Below are 18,136 nucleotides of genomic sequence, written 5' to 3' on the forward strand. Positions count from 1 at the left end.
TCTCTTTTTTCTGAAAAACCTCATGTTTCTATATCAGTGTGTCACACCCCTGTCTGAGGCTAGGGCCGTATGAACAAATGGATGGCAAGGCACGCAGTTTGGCAGAAGTTTTCAATACGATTTATTAACCCAAGTGATAAGTGTACAACAACAAAAGAGACCAAAGTCTGCAAAATAGAAATAAAAAGGGTATATTCAAAACAAAGTACTGCATATCATATAACACCATAAATCAAACCAATCATTTCCAAATAAGTCATTATCAGATGATAAGCATTCTAAGTATTTATAAATCCGGCCTTTTCAAATGTAAATTAAATAATTATAATATATATTATATATAATATATACAACATTATATATATATATATAATAAACATCACAATAATAGATCTATGTAAACAATAGCATCAAACAATAACATAATAACATCACCTCCTCAGAGACAGCAGAGACAGCTACCAGCACCAGCAGAGACAGCAGACAGACTGACTGGGATATTCAGACTCTGAGCTTTATACCCCCCATGGCCCCTCCCACTAGACTGGACCAACTGAATAGGGGCCAACATGATCCACAACATGTCAACTCTGCTTGGCACAAAACACATTCATATACATTATTCACATTCAGTTCAGTTGAGCTTGTAGCTCTTCTATTTGGAAGTATTTTTAGTTCTCCCAAAAGTCCTTTTCTTCTTTGATGTCCCTCTGTGACAAGCAATCCTCCCCCTCCCTAGAAGGGGAGTTGGTTTGGCCCAAATTGTCTTCAGCTCCTTAAAGCGACAGGAATCCAATGAGCAGTGTGTGTGTGTGTGTGTGTTCAGTTTGCTGCTTCTTAGTAGTCTTTGCATAACCTAACAGTGCGCGCTTACTGAAAGGTATGTACACTAGCAGCAAACAGTGACAGGGTGGGGTCACACTGTCACATTACCTCCCTCCTCTCCAGCAACTGTAAGCTCAGGAAGACGAGACAGGTAGTCAGCTAGCAGATTTGATTTTCCAGCTCTGTGTGAGATATTGAAGCAATACGGCTGTAGCGCCAAATACCATCTTGTGACACGGGAGTTTTTATCCTTCATGGAATTGATCCAGCTCAATGCCCGATGGTCAGTTTCCAGATCAAAGGTCCTTCCAAGAAGATAATAGCGAAGGCTGTCCAGTGCCCACTTGATGGCAAGGCATTCCTTTTCAATGGCTGAATACCTTGTTTCCCTGGGCTGCAGTTTACGGCTCAAATAGAGTAGTGGCTGTTCCTCATCCTCCTTTCCTTGTGCTAGGACGGCTCCAAGGCCCACACCTGAGGCATCGACTTGAACGAGGAATCTCTGGTTAAAGTCAGGACTTTGCAAGACAGGGGAAGAGCATAAAAGAGCCTTGAGGTTTGTGAAAGCAATTTCACACTCGTCTGTCCATTTCACTGGATTAGGGGAGTTTTTGGTAGTCAGATTGACAAGAGGGGCGGTGACGGTAGAGAAGTGGGGGACAAAGCGTCTGTACCACCCAGAAAGTCCCAAGAAAGACCGGACCTGCTTCTTTGTCCGTGGTCTAGGACTGTCTCTGATAGCCTTCACTTTGTCCACCTGAGGACGTATTTGCCCATTGCCAAGATGGTATCCGAGGTAGCAAACCTCCCTTTTGGCCCACTCACATTTCTGGGTGTTAAGCGTGAGTCCAGCAGAATGGATCTGGTGCAGGACCTGACGCACGTGAGAGAGATGGTCTTCCCAGGAAGTGCTAAAGACCACCACGTCATCAAGATAGGCAGCACAAAACTGGGCACATCCCTGAAGGGCTCGGTCCATTAACCGCTGAAATGTGGCAGGGGCCCCGTGGAGCCCAAACGGCATAACGGTGTAATGATAGAGACCCTTTGGACCACGAAAGGCAGTGTACTCCCTTGATTCCTTCTCCAAGGGTACTTGCCAATATCCCTTACATAGGTCAAGGGTGGTGATGAACACTGCTTTGCCAAGCTTCTCAAGAAGTTCATCAATTCGTGGCATAGGATAAGCATCAAATTTTGAAACGGCATTTACTTTGCGTAGGTCATTACAGAGTCTTATAGTGTTGTCCTTTTTAGGAACAAGAACAATGGGATTACACCACTCACTGTTTGAGGGTTCGATCACTCCTAGGTCCAGCATAGTTTGAATCTCATTGTTGAGGGGCTCCACCATTCGTTCCGGCACTCTGTAAGGGCGTTGGCGAATAGGTGTAGAGTTCTTTAATCGGATGACATGCTCGATTAAGGGCGTTTTTCCTGGCTTTCCACTGAACAGTTCTGGGAACTCTTCACACACCTGTATGAATTCAGGGGCAGACTGTGCGGACAAGTGACTCACGTCAGGTTGCTGTGCAGTTGTGAGCATGGACAGATCAGTCTCCTCCACGGAATCCTCTATTTCAACTTCCCGTGCCAGCATTACCCTTTCCACTCGTAACTCCTTTTCCAGAGTAGGTGCTTGACTGGCTTGGACGGCCGTTCCTTCCACAGAGATTTTCCTGTCCTCAGTTCCTTCCACAGAGATTTTCCTGTCCTCAGTTCCTTCCTCAGAGCTTTTCCTGTCCTCAGTTCCTTCCTCAGAGCTTTTCCCGTCCTTCCACTCCTTGAGAAGGTTAATGTGATACACCTGTGATGCCTTTCCTTTATCAGGGTGTGAGACCTCATATGTCACAGGACCAACCTGTCTGAGCACAGCGAAAGGACCTTGCCATTGGGCAAGCAACTTGTTGCTGGAGGTTGGAAGCAACAGCATCACCTTTTGACCTGGCTGTAGCAACCTGTGTCGTGCCTTCTGATCATACCAGGTTTTCTGTTTCCGCTGGGCCTTTCCAAGATTACTTTTTGCTTCGCTTCTGTACCGCTCTAGCCGGTCTCGCATCTGCAGTACATAAGAAAGGACACCTTGGGGTGCGGGTTGTTTGGACTCCCAGGACTTCTTCAAGAGGTCCAAGGGACCTTGGACAGGGAAGCCATAAAGAAGTTCGAATGGCGAAAAGCCAGTAGATGCCTGGGGTACCTCTCGGTAGGCAAAGAGAACAAAGGGAAGCCATTTATCCCAGTCTCGACCGGTGTCATCTACAAACTTTCGCAGCATGGACTTCAAGGTCTGGTTAAAACGTTCCACCAATCCATCAGTTTGTGGATGATAAGGAGTGGTGCGAATGCCAGTAATGCCAAGTTGTTTGTGAAGCTGCTTCATAAGCTTTGAGGTGAAGTTCGTTCCTTGGTCAGTGATTAGCTCGTCAGGAATACCGACTCGTGAAAAGAACTGGATAAGTGAATTGATAATTTTGGGCGTCTTGATACTCCTCAGTGGGAAGGCCTCAGGAAACCTGGTTGCATAGTCACAGAGAACAAGGATATATTCCTGGCCTGTACTGCTTTTCTCCAATGGTCCAACGATGTCCATTGCGATTCTCCGGAAGGGAACATCAATGAGAGGAAGCGGTAGTAGTGGAGCTCTCTCAGGTTGTTTCGGAGAGGTCTTCTGGCACTGCGGACAAGTTTGACAGTACTCAATGACATCTTTGACCATTAAAGGCCAAAAGAAACGGGCTTTGACTCGAGCAAGAGTCTTGTCTTGCCCAAGATGGCCAGCCCAGGGTATGGAATGAGCGAGATGGAGTACAAGAGGCCGACAAGTAGTAGGAACAACCAAGCGGTTCTCTGGCTGACTTGCCACATACAGGACTCCCTCCTCCAGTAGGTACTTCTCACTCTGGTTTTGTTGGAATGTGTGATTGGCATCTTTCACCTTTGCCAGTAGGGGTGCTAGCGAGGCATCAGCTTTCTGGAGCTCTCGGATGTCTTCCGGTACCTGCCACTGTTCATCAGGTTTCAAGTCAGAAAGATCACCGAACTGTGGAGTGCCTTGCATCTTCTCCAGGCGGCGCTGGCGCTTGCTTTTCTGGGATCCCTTCTGTCCACCCTGGCATAAAGAAGGATCCAGGTCAGGAAGGGGCTCCAGCCCTGGCTTGGCGTTCTGGGACCGGGTAAGTACTGGATAAGCCTCTTGGTTGGCTATGGTTGAACAAGACTTCACTTGCTGCCGGTGTGCTTGACGGATAAGATCATTTAGAATGGGCAAGTCTCTGCCCAAGATCATGTCATGGGGCAAGTTTTCAAGAACCCCAACACGAAGCAAGAAAGCCTGGTCTTCAATGACGATGGTCACATCTGTCACCGGATATGGTCGCTGATCCCCATGGACACACTGGATAGCTGTAGCATGCAGATAATCAAGTGAGCCAATGGAGACAAAGGACTTGTTAAGTAGGGTCATAGAGCTACCTGTGTCGAGCAGTGCCTGCACATGATGACCATTGACACGAGCTGGCATCAAGATTGGCTCAGTGTCAGGTTCAAGCTTAGGTTCAGGATCTGGTGCAAGGACAGGTGCCATGACTGAAGCTGGAACAGATGGATGTGGGACATGACAGAAGCTAGACAGTTTGGGACCTTTCAAGGGGCAGACTGAGGCCCGGTGCCCTGGCTGTTGACAGTGGTAGCATATCAGATCCTTCCCTGGACCCGGTCTGGAGAACCCTTTAGTCCCCCCCGAGGTGCCTTGACCACCCACTGGACCACCTGTTTTGTGATCTCCTCCTCTGCGGGGTAGGTCATCTGCATCTTGGGATGCTACTCTGTTTTGTTGCTTTTGCGTCCTCGGACCTTTACGAGCGTTGAGGTACTGACCAGCAAGTTTAGCGGCAGTCAGACCATCTTCTGGCTCGTGTTCCTTGACCCAGGTCTTCATCTCGTTGGGAAGCATGCGAAGCAGTTGCTCAAGAATGAAAACCTCTGCGATGTCATCTTTGGAACACTGCTCCGGCTTGATCCATCTTCTGTAGAGTCCTTTGAGTCGGCTGTAAGTCTCCTTGGGAGATTCACCAAGGGGAATGTGGGTTGACCGGAACTGACATCTGTAAGTCTCAGGAGAGATGTCGAACTTGGCAAGGAGGGCCTCTTTAAGGTTGGCATAGATGTTGGAATCATCCTCTTCCATCGAGGAGTAGGCATCAAGGGATTTCCCCGTCAAGAGAGGAACAAGTCTGCAGGCCCATTCAGACTGTGGCCAGCCCCAAGTGCGAGCGATACGCTCAAAGCGGACAAGAAAGTTCTCAATGTCTTCACCTTGTTGGAAAGGAAGCATCTTCGGACCTTGTCGCATAGGCAGGTCGCTGAGGGCTACAGGCTGCATGGAACCTCCTGACGGAGATGGTGAGAGATCAGAGGTTGGATGCCGGCGTGGTGGTTGAGTTCTGGGTGTAGGTGTGGGCGACTGCACATGGGTGCTATTAGAAGCAAGGTTACTTGGAGGGTTAGCATTTTGGCTAGCATCACCGATATGGGCTTGTTGTGCAGGCGCTGTGGCAGCACTTTGCACAGTAATGGCAGTTTTCAACTGCCGGAATTCACGAACAAGGATATCTTCTCTTTGTTGCTGGCCGATCAAAAAGTCTTTGAACATGCTAACCAGTGACGGTTCACCTGGTCTCAGTGGCTCCTCAGGCGGCCTAGCCTTTCCATGGCTCTTCCTGACCTTGGGCCTAGCACCCCGAGTGTCCTCTCGCTCCTTCACACCATCTTCAGACGCCTCCGTGTACCACTCGAAGTCATCACGCTCTCCGAATGCCCTCGCCATGGTCCCTCCGATGGCCCCATCTTCAGTCTCCTCTGTCATTGCCACTTCAGACACTTGGGATCGTAAACCGCATCTAGCTCTACCTCTGCCCGGTTTGTTTGAATAACCTCTGCGGCCTGCCATCCCACCACTGCCACCAAATGTCACACCCCTGTCTGAGGCTAGGGCCGTATGAACAAATGGATGGCAAGGCACGCAGTTTGGCAGAAGTTTTCAATACGATTTATTAACCCAAGTGATAAGTGTACAACAACAAAAGAGACCAAAGTCTGCAAAATAGAAATAAAAAGGGTATATTCAAAACAAAGTACTGCATATCATATAACACCATAAATCAAACCAATCATTTCCAAATAAGTCATTATCAGATGATAAGCATTCTAAGTATTTATAAATCCGGCCTTTTCAAATGTAAATTAAATAATTATAATATATATTATATATAATATATACAACATTATATATATATATATAATAAACATCACAATAATAGATCTATGTAAACAATAGCATCAAACAATAACATAATAACATCACCTCCTCAGAGACAGCAGAGACAGCTACCAGCACCAGCAGAGACAGCAGACAGACTGACTGGGATATTCAGACTCTGAGCTTTATACCCCCCATGGCCCCTCCCACTAGACTGGACCAACTGAATAGGGGCCAACATGATCCACAACATGTCAACTCTGCTTGGCACAAAACACATTCATATACATTATTCACATTCAGTTCAGTTGAGCTTGTAGCTCTTCTATTTGGAAGTATTTTTAGTTCTCCCAAAAGTCCTTTTCTTCTTTGATGTCCCTCTGTGACAAGCAATCCTCCCCCTCCCTAGAAGGGGAGTTGGTTTGGCCCAAATTGTCTTCAGCTCCTTAAAGCGACAGGAATCCAATGAGCAGTGTGTGTGTGTGTGTGTGTTCAGTTTGCTGCTTCTTAGTAGTCTTTGCATAACCTAACAGTGCGCGCTTACTGAAAGGTATGTACACTAGCAGCAAACAGTGACAGGGTGGGGTCACACTGTCACACAGTGGTTCTCAATATTTCATGTCAAGGAAATATGGTAATATGCCGCCGACCCCCGTGTGAAAATATGTTGTTCCAGGGACCCTCCAGAAGCAAATATTTGAGTTAAAAACTGAAACTCTGAAAGAATATATTCAAAGACAAGCTGGACGACCCCCATCTGAAAATATGTTGTTCCAGTGACCCTCCAGAAGCAAAGATTTGAGTTAAAAACTCAAACTGAAAGAATATATTCAAAGATTTGAGGCACATTTTCACGATTAAAAAAAAATAGCAGATCTACATAGAAAAGCACTGACATAGAAACATAGGTTTTTTTTTCCAGAAAAGAAGAATCGAGCTCAGGTCTTAAATGGGTTAATCGATACAACTATCAACATCCCCCCTACTACTACTTCCTATTAGGTCATTCACTTCTAGTCAATTTTACTAGTTGACTAGTTGTCCAATTTTACTAGTTGACTAGTTGTCCAATTTTACTAGTTGACTAGTTGTCTAGTTTACTAGTTCTAGTAGACTAGTCAACTAGTTGATTAACTACCTATTATGTTAAAATTAAAAGTTTTTGAAATAAATATTTGTACATTTAAAAACTGTGTACATTGGTGACTAACTTTAAGCTACCTGATCTTGAGGCCTACAAAATCAGAGAAAAATAAGTTAAAAAAACCCATTGTCGACTAGTTGCTTAATGCCCTACTTCCTCTGTACCTTGCAGGAGCTGGCCAAACTGCAGCAGATCACTAGTTCTAGTAGACTAGTCGCCTAGTTGCTTAATTCCCTACTTACTCTGTACCTTGCAGGAGCTGGCCGACCTGCAGCAGATCACTAGTTCTAGTAGACTAGTCGCCTAGTTGCTTAATTCCCTACCTCCTCTGTACCTTGCAGGAGCTGACCGACCTGCAGCAGATCACTAGTTCTAGTAGACTAGTCGCCTAGTTGCTTAATTCCCTACCTCCTCTCTACCTTGCAGGAGCTGGCCGACATGCAGCAGATCACTAGTTCTAGTAGACTAGTCGCCTAGTTGCTTAATTCCCTACTTCCTCTGTACCTTGCAGGAGCTGGCCGACCTGCAGCAGATCACTAGTTCTAGTAGACTTGTCGCCTAGTTGCTTAATTCCCTACCTCCTCTCTACCTTGCAGGAGCTGGCCGACCTGCAGCAGATCACTAGTTCTAGTAGACTAGTCGCCTAGTTGCTTAATTCCCTACCTCCTCTCTACCTTGCAGGAGCTGGCCGACCTGCAGCAGATCACGCAGGAGCTGAACGGGGAGAACGAGCGGCTGGGCGAGGAGAAGCTCATCCTCATGGACTCGCTGTGTCAGCAGAGCGACAAGCTGGAGGCGTACGGCCGCCAGATCGAGTACCTGCGCTCGCTGCTGGACGACCACCACGTGTCGTACGCGCTCGAGGAGGACATCAAGAGCGGCCGCTACATGGAGCTGGAGTCGCGCTACGTAGACCTGGCCGACAACGCACGCTTCGAGAGGGAGCAGCTCCTGGGTAAAAAGGGGATTTTTCTTAAAAAAAACAAAACATTCTGGACGGGAACCCCTTTTGGTTGTGTTGAAGGAGAATTCCATACTAGAAGGCTTTCTTAGCTTTATTTGTAGTTGTTGCGTCCCCACCAAAAAGGTCCAGGTGTTATTTTGTGCAAAAGCGCATTATTGGCTATTTCCCCTACCATAAGCCCTCAATGAATTGCATTGAATTGAATGGGTCTATGGGGTGTTCGCTTATTTCCATCGCTCAAAAATCCTCTCTTCATAATGTAAACAGTATCCCAAGCGGCACACTTTACTACTTATTTCGATGGAAATAAGTGAATTAGCATGAAAACCCAACCCAATAATGCACTTTTGCACAAAATAACACTTGGACCTCTTTGGTGGGGATTTAACAACTACAAATAAAGGTAAGAAAGCCTTCTAGTATGGAATTCTCCTTTAAGCATTATGTTATGCTTTAGCTATTGAAAAATAGCAGATCTATTTTTGAAAAAAATCGTGAAAATGTGGCGCAAATCTTTGAATATATATTCTTTGCCTCGGGGGGGGTTCCTGGAACAACATATTTTCAGATGGGGTCGGCGGCCAATTTCATATGTTTTTGGAGGTCCTTGACAGGAAAATGACTGACATAGAAACATGGGTATTTTTAGAAAACTGTCATGTCAGGATTTAGAAAACATTTGTAGAATCGTCTGCGCACCGATATGATTAATTAACGGATAATTACGACCGTGGTCCCGGTCCCCATCCCGTCTACTCCTCTGTAGGGGTGCAGCAGCATCTGTCCAACACGCTGAAGATGGCGGAGCAGGACAACGCCGAGGCCCAGGAGGTGATCTCGGCGCTGAAGGAGCGGAACCACCACATGGAGCGCATGGTGGACTCCGCGCGGCAGGACCGCGCCATCATGGAGGCCGCGTTGGGCGAGTACAAGGCCGCCGTCAGCAGCGACCAGGCCGAGCTGAGCCGCTGCAGGTATTAACCCATTCTGGGCGGGAACCCCCTTTTGGTGTTTTAAGCATTATGTTATGCTTTAGCTGTTGAAAAATAGCAGATCTACAACGAGCTTGTAGATCTGCTAATTATTTTTGAAAAATCGTGAAAATGTGGCGCAACTCTTTGAATATATATATATTCTCTCAGAGCGAACGTTTTCAATTTTAACTCAAATCGCGAAAATGTGCCACAAGTTTTGAATATATTATTCTTTCACAGTGAGCATTTTTAAGTCAAATCGTTGCTTCTGGGGGGGGGGACAACATATTTTCGGATGGGTAGTCGGCGGCCCATTACCTGTGGTTTTAGGGGTCCTTGACATGTAATAGTTTGAGAACCACTGACCAGTGACCATAGTTCTAAACAAAGGGTTTTTTCAGGGTTTTTCGAAGAGGTTTTGTAGAATGTGGTCTCAGGGTCTCACTGTGCCTTAACAGGTCCCACCTGGAGCAGGAGAGGCAGAAGGTGGCCGAGCTGTACTCGGTGCACAACGCCGGCAACAAGAACGACATCCGCCAGCTGCTGGAGGGCGTTCGCCTCGACAAGGAGGAGGCCGAGGCCAAGGCCGCCGCGCTGCAGGACGAGCTGGGACACGCCCACAATGACGTCGCCAGGCTACAGGACACGCTCAGTAAGGTTGGTACAGCCAGAGGGACACGCCCACAATGACGTCGCCAGACTACAGGACACGCTCAGTAAGGTTGGTACAGCCAGAGGGACACGCCCACAATGACGTCACCAGACTACAGGACACGCTCAGTAAGGTTGGTACAGCCAGAGGGACACGCCCACAATGACGTCACCAGACTACAGGACACGCTCAGTAAGGTTGGTACAGCCAGAGGGACACGCCCACAGTGACGTCACCAGATTACTGGACACGCTCAGTAAGGTTGGTACAGCCAGAGGGACACGCCCACAGTGACGTCACCAGACTACTGGACACGCTCAGTAAGGTTGGTACAGCCAGAGGGACACGCCCACAGTGACGTCACCAGACTACAGGACACGCTCAGTAAGGTTGGTACAGCCAGAGGGACACGCCCACAATGACGTCACCAGACTACTGGACACGCTCAGTAAGGTTGGTACAGCCAGAGGGACACGCCCACAGTGACGTCACCAGACTACAGGACACGCTCAGTAAGGTTGGTACAGCCAGAGGGACACGCCCACAGTGACGTCACCAGACTACTGGACACGCTCAGTAAGGTTGGTACAGCCAGAGGGACACGCCCACAATGACGTCACCAGACTACTGGACACGCTCAGTAAGGTTGGTACAGCCAGAGGGACACGCCCACAGTGACGTCACCAGACTACTGGACACTAGGGCATTAACATAATAATCGAATAGTCGACTAGTCGACTAGCAAAACACTTGTCGACACTGTTAATTGACATCCGATTATTCGCTAATATTATTATTATTTTTTTTTGCTTTTCTACAGCAGACATGCAGGCATGCAGCTGTGAGCTCGGTTGTTTTGTTGGTAGTTCGCCAACTTCAGTACTAATCCATTCCTGGCTGATTGTTTTCATATCATACAAGTCTACTGTACGTGGGTTTTGCCGTCACACTCACTCGTGTAGGTGTGGTGGGCGGCGTATCGGCGGTGGCACTAGCAGCATTCAAGACAGTTTTTCTTTGGGAAAAGCATATGTGATATGCCTCATAGGCTCATAAGATCAATGGGGACAACTACAGTGTGTAAATACTTTTACTATTGGTGAGTTTATTACTGTAGTTTGTTCAACAAGTTAGATTGGAGACGTGTCGTCGTCCGGTACAGTAAAGTATAGCAGGAGTTCCTCCTCGCTCTGCCCAATAGTATCCAGTTTGGTGACAGTCAAACTACAGTAGCTCTTGCCGTGATTTCATGTTTCTTCATGCTTATCCAACAAAAGTCCGCGTGCCGCGTGTGGCATTATTAAAAACAAACAGCGATGCCGCACGATCATAGTTCTAATACGTAGCCGCAAAAGACTCGAGATGGAGTTAAGTAGTTGATCATCTGATTCATAGCCTGGCAGCCTGCTAGCTAGCAAACCTCCTCCTTGCTTGTAGCTCCTTCTAAAAACCAAAGGAACTGTGATTGTAACTTGTTGTTGAACATTTAGGGTTGTATGAAAAACATCGCATGGTTCATTGCTCCAGTCTCCACTCTCCAAACATTGTGAACAACGTAACATGCTATGCTGCTCCGTAGTAGAGATGAGTCGGTCATGAACGAACGAATCAAAAGATTCGTTCTTTTTGGTGAACGAAACCGATCCGGTCATTTCCGTGAACGATCCGTTCAAAATGCAAATGACGGGGAATCGCCCGGCTGCTCTTCTCATTCAGTGCGAGGCTGCGAGCCGGAGGGTGGCAGTCCGTAGAACGGTCTTGTGCATCAAAAATAGCAGATCTACAAGCTCACAACGCGTCCATCCGTGAGTCATTGTGGACTTGCAACTTTGACTTGAAACAGCTGAGCTAATTTCGGCCAATCAGAGCGGCATTCAGCGTAATCTAGTAAGAGTGGCGACACTCGCGTTGACTCCCACTGTAACAATGGAATGCGGAAGTGCTCATTCTATCTCAATGGGATAGTTCCAATGTTTGGAACTATAGCCCATAGGAAGTGTGTCGCCACTCTCTTAGTACTATTCCACTCGGCCTGCATTGATAGTGCATTCATCGGCTCTGTTTTGCTTCGCTCGCTGGCTGTTTCATAACACGATGTTTTAATGCTTGATTGGATGGAATAAATATCATATTTTACCGCCGACTAATCGACTATAAATCGATTTTGATGGTAGTCGAGTCGACTATCAAAAATCACGTTTGGTTAATGCCCTACTGGACACGCTCAGTAAGGTTGGTACAGCCAGAGGGACACGCCCACAGTGACGTCACCAAACTACTGGACACACTCAGTAAGGTTGGTACAGCCAGAGGGACACACCCACAGTGACGTCACCAGACTACAGGACACGCTCAGTAAGGTTGGTACAGCCAGAGGGACACGCCCACAATGACGTCACCAGACTACAGGACACGCTCAGTAAGGTTGGTACAGCCAGAGGGACACACCCACAGTGACGTCACCAGACTACAGGACACGCTCAGTAAGGTTGGTACAGCCAGAGGGACACGCCCACAGTGACGTCACCAGACTACAGGACACGCTCAGTAAGGTTGGTACAGCCAGAGGGACACGCCCACAGTGACGTCACCAGACTACAGGACACGCTCAGTAAGGTTGGTACAGCCAGAGGGACACGCCCACAGTGACGTCACCAGACTACAGGACACGCTCAGTAAGGTTGGTACAGCCAGAGGGACACGCCCACAGTGACGTCACCAGACTACTGGACATGGGTCAGTCAGTAAGGGTTCAGCCAGTGTCCGTCCGTCCGGGTATCATTCATTTGATTACGGTATCCTTTTTTGCCAGGTGCTTGAAAAGCGCATGGACTACATTTTGCCGTAAAGACGACTTTAGTGGCGAATTTAGCGACCTTACTAGCGACCTAGTCATGATTGGCTGCCTCCTAGCGACCTTACTAGCGACCTAGTCATGATTGGCTGCCTCCTAAGCCAATGATGGTACTCTGAATGGTATAAAAACCCATCCTCTGAGCGCCGCAACGCGGAGCGAGTGGATAGAAGGAAGCATGAGGTCACTATATCAATCAAACAACATACAGGCAGGGGACGGCTAAATAATCAGTGGATATTAAGTGCATAAGGAGGTTTGTTACGTACTCCCCTAAACACTCAAGTACAGGAAAAACATCCTTTCTTGTTATAATGAAATAAAACCCCTTCTGCATTCTAAAATGATCCTTTTTAACAATGTCATAATTTAGATATTTAGGTATTTAATGTATCATGATACCATACTCTCCTTCTGTCCATACAGTTTTAGTTACTTTAACCCATTCAGGACGGGAACCCCTTTTGGTGTTTTTAAGCATTATGTTATATAGCTATTGAAAAATAGCACATCTACAAGCTCATATAGATATACGAGCTTGTAGATCTGCTATCTTTGAAAAATCTTTCAATTGTGCTGCCAATCTTTGAATATATATTCCTTCAGAGCAAGCATTTTTAACTGCTTTAGCTATTGAAAAATAGCAGATCTACAAGCTCATAGCCGCACTATTAACTTGTAGGTCTGCTATTTTAGAAGAATCGTGAAAATGTGCCTGAAATCTTTGAATATATATTCCTTCATAGCGAGCATTTTTAACTCATCTTTCCTTCAGGTTGGGTCTTTCTGAAAACTGTTAGGATTTAGAAGACATTTGTAGAATCGTCCTCAGGTCTAAATGGGTTAAATGAGTGATCGCCTTACTTCCTTCCTTCCTTCCTCCCTCCTGCCCGTTCCCGTGCACACACAGCTGGATGTGAAGTACAGGGACTTCCAGCAGCAGGTGCAGCGGCAGATGGCCGAGCAGGAGCGCGTTCTGGAGAAGCAGCGTCTGGACATCCAGGAGAAAGACACAGAGATGGCCGACATGAAGGAGACCATCTTTGAGCTGGAGGACGAGGTGGAGCAGCACCGAGCCGTCAAGCTGCACGACAACCTCATCATCACAGACCTGGAAAGTAAGACAGGCCTCGTCCGTCACAGACCTGGAGAGTAAAACAGGCCTCGTCCGTCACAGACCTAGAAAGTAAGACAGGCCTCGTCCGTCACAGACCTAGAAAGTAAGACAGCCTCGTCCGTCACAGACCTAGAAAGTAAGACAGGCCTCGTCCGTCACAGACCTAGAAAGTAAGACAGGCCTCGTCCGTCACAGACCTAGAAAGTAAGACAGCCTCACCATCACAGACCTAGAAAGTAAGACAGGCCTCGTCCGTCACAGACCTAGAAAGTAAGACAGGCCTCGTCCGTCACAGACCTAGAAAGTAAGACAGGCCTCGTCCGTCACATACCTAGAAAGTAAGACAGGCCTCGTCCGTCACATACCTAGAAAGTAAGACAGCCTCGTCCGTCACAGACCTAGAAAGTAAGACAGCCTCACCATCACAGACCTAGAAAGTAAGACAGGCCTCGTCCGTCACAGACCTAGAAAGTAAGACAGGCCTCGTCCGTCACATACCTAGAAAGTAAGACAGCCTCGTCCGTCACAGACCTAGAAAGTAAGACAGCCTCACCATCACAGACCTAGAAAGTAAGACAGGCCTCGTCCGTCACATACCTAGAAAGTAAGACAGCCTCACCATCACAGACCTAGAAAGTAAGACAGGCCTCGTCCGTCACAGACCTAGAAAGTAAGACAGCCTCGTCCGTCACAGACCTAGAAAGTAAGACAGCCTCACCATCACAGACCTAGAAAGTAAGACAGGCCTCACCGTCACAGACCTAGAAAGTAAGACAGCCTCGTCCGTCACAGACCTAGAAAGTAAGACAGCCTCACCATCACAGACCTAGAAAGTAAGACAGGCCTCGTCCGTCACAGACCTAGAAAGTAAGACAGCCTCGTCCGTCACAGACCTAGAAAGTAAGACAGGCCTCGTCCGTCACAGACCTAGAAAGTAAGACAGCCTCGTCCGTCACAGACCTAGAAAGTAAGACAACCTCACAATCACAGACCTAGAAAGTAAGACAGCCTCGTCCGTCACAGACCTAGAAAGTAAGACAACCTCACCATCACAGACCTAGAAAGTAAGACAGGCCTCGTCCGCCACAGACCTAGAAAGTAAGATATTACACTTGTGTAATATTGCTTAATTACAATCCTGCTGTACTCTTCCTTGAGTTGTGTGAGAATCTATGCTTGTTTGGTTCACGTGAACTCACACAAAATGTGTATCCATGTCTGCTTCCTCCGTCAGACTCTGTGAAGAAGCTGCAGGACCAGAAACACGACATGGAGAGAGAGATCAAGATTCTCCACCGGAAACTCAGGGTAAGTAAAGTAAGTGGAGCCGCTGTCTCGCCACAGGGTGCTAGCGTACTGTAGCGCAGTGGTTCCCAAAGTGAATGTCCAGGGGTCCTTGAGGGAGTTCCAAGGGGTCCCCCCAGGCTAAATGATAGTCATGAGCCAAATGGACCCTTATGGGTCTGTAACTGAGTGTACAAATGGAACCAAATGGACACCTAACCATTTGTACACTCTCAGAGTTAAATCAACATTGATTTTACAATTATAAATTGGGGTCCCAGAGATAGAAATGCCATTAATTGGGGGGTCCATAGACTAATGCATGTCAAACTGGGGGTCCTTGAAATTAAACGGGTTGAGAATCACTGCTAGAGCCATAAAAATCTTCTCTTATGGGGGTCCCTGGCATATCTTTTCAAATGGGGGTCCGTGGGCTAATTGGTGTCAATTTGAGGGTCCTTGACATGAAAACGTTTGGGAACCACTGGTGTAGATGGATGGGCATTACAGTTTGGTGTTTGTATTTGTGTTTGGTCCGACGCACTCAGTCCGACAGGCCTAAACCTAACCTCACAGGAAGCCACGGGTTAGTTTTAACTTTTAACCTGCCCACGGGTTAGTTTTAACCAACGCTAGCGAGCTAAAATATAGCCATCCTTGCTCTAGAAAGCACCAATGTTTCCATCTAGACCAGGGGTTCCCAAACTTTTTTGGACCAGGTACCCCTTTTGGGGTAGATATTTTTCCAGGTACCCCCTCATCCTCGCAACACAGATAACAATATATTTACAACCACAAGCAGTGTTTCCTGCAGGAAAAAGCTTTGGCATGGTGCTGGGTGCAGGCCGCAGGGGGGCCTTCTTGCGTCGAACATTTTGATTAATTAATTAATTTGATTAAATAATTAATGAATAAGATTAATAAATTAAGATTGATTTGTATTATTGCTCTTGTATTGCTATTGGAGACACTGGGGGGACACTGGGCAGGCACTGGGGAGGCACTGGGGAGACACTGGGGAGGCACTCGGGAGGCACTGGGGAGGCACTCGGGAGGCACTCAGGGAGGCACTGGGGAGGCACTCGGGGGGGGGGGGGACACTGGGGAGGCACTCAGGGGGACACTGGGGAGGCACTGAGTGGACACTGGGGAGGCACTGGGAAGGCACTGAGGGGACACTGGGGAGGCACTGGGAAGGCACTGAGGGGACACTGGGGAGGCACTGGGAAGGCACTGAGGGGACACTGGGGAGGCACTGGGGAGACACTGGGGAGGCACTGGGGAGACACTGGGGAGGCACTGGGGAGACACTGGGGAGCATGGGGAGGCACTCAGGGGGACACTGGGTAGGCACTGGGGAGGCACTCGGCTGGTCACTGGGGAGGCACTCAGGGGGACACTGGGGAGGCACTGGGAAGGCACTGGGGAGACACTGGGGAGGCACTGGGGAGACACTGGGGAGCATGGGGAGGCACTCAGGGGGACACTGGGGAGACACTGGGGAGCATGGGGAGGCACTCAGGGGGACACTGGGGAGACACTGGGGAGACACTGGGGAGGCACTGGGGAGGCACTGGGGAGACACGGGGGAGACACTGGGGAGGCACTCAGGGGGACACTGGGGAGGCACTGGGGAAGCACTGAGGGGACACTGCAGGAGGCACTGGGGAGGCACTGGGGAGAAACTGCAGCCACTGGGGAGACATTGGGGAGCCACTGGGCAGACACTGCAGGGAAGACACTTGGGTGGCACTTGGGGAGGCACTGGGGAGGTACTGGACATTTCATATCACACACACACCATGATTCACAAGCCCCCCCTTTTTTTTGAGGGGGCTTGGGTACCCCCTGGCTATGCGTCGCGTACCCCTAGGGGTCCGCGGACCCCACTTTGGGAACCGCTGATCTAGACCACCGGATAATCAGCAAAGACCTCCGAACATCGCGTGATTTATCCAAACCACGGAGAGCTCCGTAGATTTCGAGTTATTCAGCTTTTTAGTCAGCCTGTATAATGGGATGCGGACGGGAGTGAGGTTGCGCAACCCGGTCTAGGATCGTCACCTGATTGTGCGTGTGCGTGCGCAGGAGGAGTCTCTAGAGTGGCGTCAGTTCCAGGCCGATCTGCAGACGGCCGTGGTCATCGCTAACGACATCAAATCGGAAGCTCAGGAGGAGATCGGGGACCTGCGGCGCCGGCTGGTGGAAGCACAGGAGAAGAACGAAAAGCTCAGCAAGGAACTGGACGAGGTCAAGAACCGCAAGTAAGACATTCACACAATTCAATTTATCAATTTCAACTATTTGTAATCAAACTTTTCAATCAAAGTCACAACACATTTATTTAAGATGCTATCTTCGAGTAGATGTAGACCTATTTGACAGTGCAGAAACATAATTGCCTTCCTGGATGCGTCAATTAAGCGTCAACGACCATCAGCTGGTCACAGTCACAGACACTCGGTTGTGCCTCTGCGGCACTTTCATTTCTATCCAAAGGCCCTTGAATGATGGAATATGATTAAGCATTACTGTGATTATGGTAAGCTCACATATCGCACATAGGCCTACCACAATTCACTGGCAAAAGTGAATCCCCACTTTGGGAACCACTGTTATACACGGTATGAAGCTGCTTTTTTTAAAACGAATGGCAGCATTTTTGGACAAAAATTGCGGAAGAAATAGCAGATCTACAACGCGTCGCGTTGAGAGCTTGTAGATCAGCTATTTTCGGGGTCGCAACCCAGCACAATTGGTGTCCTCGCTTGTCTTATTTTAGCAATTTAGTCTTAGTGTTACTTTTAGTAGCAAATTCTGATTTAAGCTCAGTCTTTGAACAATCCATTGCACTTTAGGCCTGCCTGGGGCCCTGGGCTACTTAAACTATCTTGTCTTAGCCAACAAAAAATTAACACTGGCATAAAATAAACTAAAACATAATTGCTCAGACTCTTCAACAAAGATGGCAAAAACAAACATTCTTTGTTCTGTACTTATACATACAATTGTATAGTACAAAACTATCCTTAAACCAGAAACCTATAACGCTAACCCTAAACCCT

At 47.9% G+C, this 18,136-nt stretch overlaps 3 protein-coding genes across 5 annotated transcripts in view; 2 read left to right on the forward strand and 1 right to left on the reverse strand.

Moving 5' to 3' along the window:
• The window catches only part of LOC310872372 (breakpoint cluster region protein-like), a 159,873-nt gene that overhangs the window by 105,531 nt on the left and 36,206 nt on the right, over nucleotides 1-18,136 (forward strand). The gene's annotated exons all lie outside the window — the stretch shown is intronic.
• The window catches only part of specc1la (sperm antigen with calponin homology and coiled-coil domains 1-like a), a 53,682-nt gene that overhangs the window by 18,282 nt on the left and 17,264 nt on the right, over nucleotides 1-18,136 (forward strand). The window contains exons 8-13 of one of the 3 annotated variants that reach the window (XM_083783278.1): nucleotides 7,908-8,181; nucleotides 8,957-9,164; nucleotides 9,623-9,821; nucleotides 13,581-13,788; nucleotides 15,022-15,095; nucleotides 17,160-17,335. In XM_083783278.1, coding sequence (XP_083639404.1) covers nucleotides 7,908-8,181; nucleotides 8,957-9,164; nucleotides 9,623-9,821; nucleotides 13,581-13,788; nucleotides 15,022-15,095; nucleotides 17,160-17,335 — 1,139 coding nt within the window. Of the gene's footprint in view, nucleotides 1-7,907; nucleotides 8,182-8,956; nucleotides 9,165-9,622; nucleotides 9,822-12,486; nucleotides 12,497-13,580; nucleotides 13,789-15,021; nucleotides 15,105-17,159; nucleotides 17,336-18,136 lie in introns of those variants that run through there. The other 2 variants (XM_083783277.1, XM_083783279.1) reach the window with 2 other exon arrangements.
• On the reverse strand, nucleotides 40-6,652 carry LOC310871652 (uncharacterized protein). The gene is made up of 3 exons (XM_083783276.1): nucleotides 6,188-6,652; nucleotides 436-5,919; nucleotides 40-167 (listed from the first exon to the last, which is right to left on the reverse strand). The coding sequence occupies exon 2, from the start codon at nucleotides 5,771-5,773 to the stop codon at nucleotides 917-919; it is 4,857 nt and encodes a 1,618-aa protein (XP_083639402.1). The 5' UTR covers nucleotides 5,774-5,919; nucleotides 6,188-6,652; the 3' UTR covers nucleotides 40-167; nucleotides 436-916.

The sequence above is a fragment of the Protomyctophum parallelum genome, assembly GCF_964188405.1.
Source record: "Protomyctophum parallelum genome assembly, chromosome: 15".
In the NCBI taxonomy this organism is placed as follows: domain Eukaryota; kingdom Metazoa; phylum Chordata; class Actinopteri; order Myctophiformes; family Myctophidae; genus Protomyctophum; species Protomyctophum parallelum.

Bases quoted from the DNA above. Each gene is read 5' to 3' on its own strand.
- LOC310871652 (XM_083783276.1), bottom strand. From the start codon at position 5,773: ATGGCAGGCCGCAGAGGTTATTCAAACAAACCGGGCAGAGGTAGAGCT.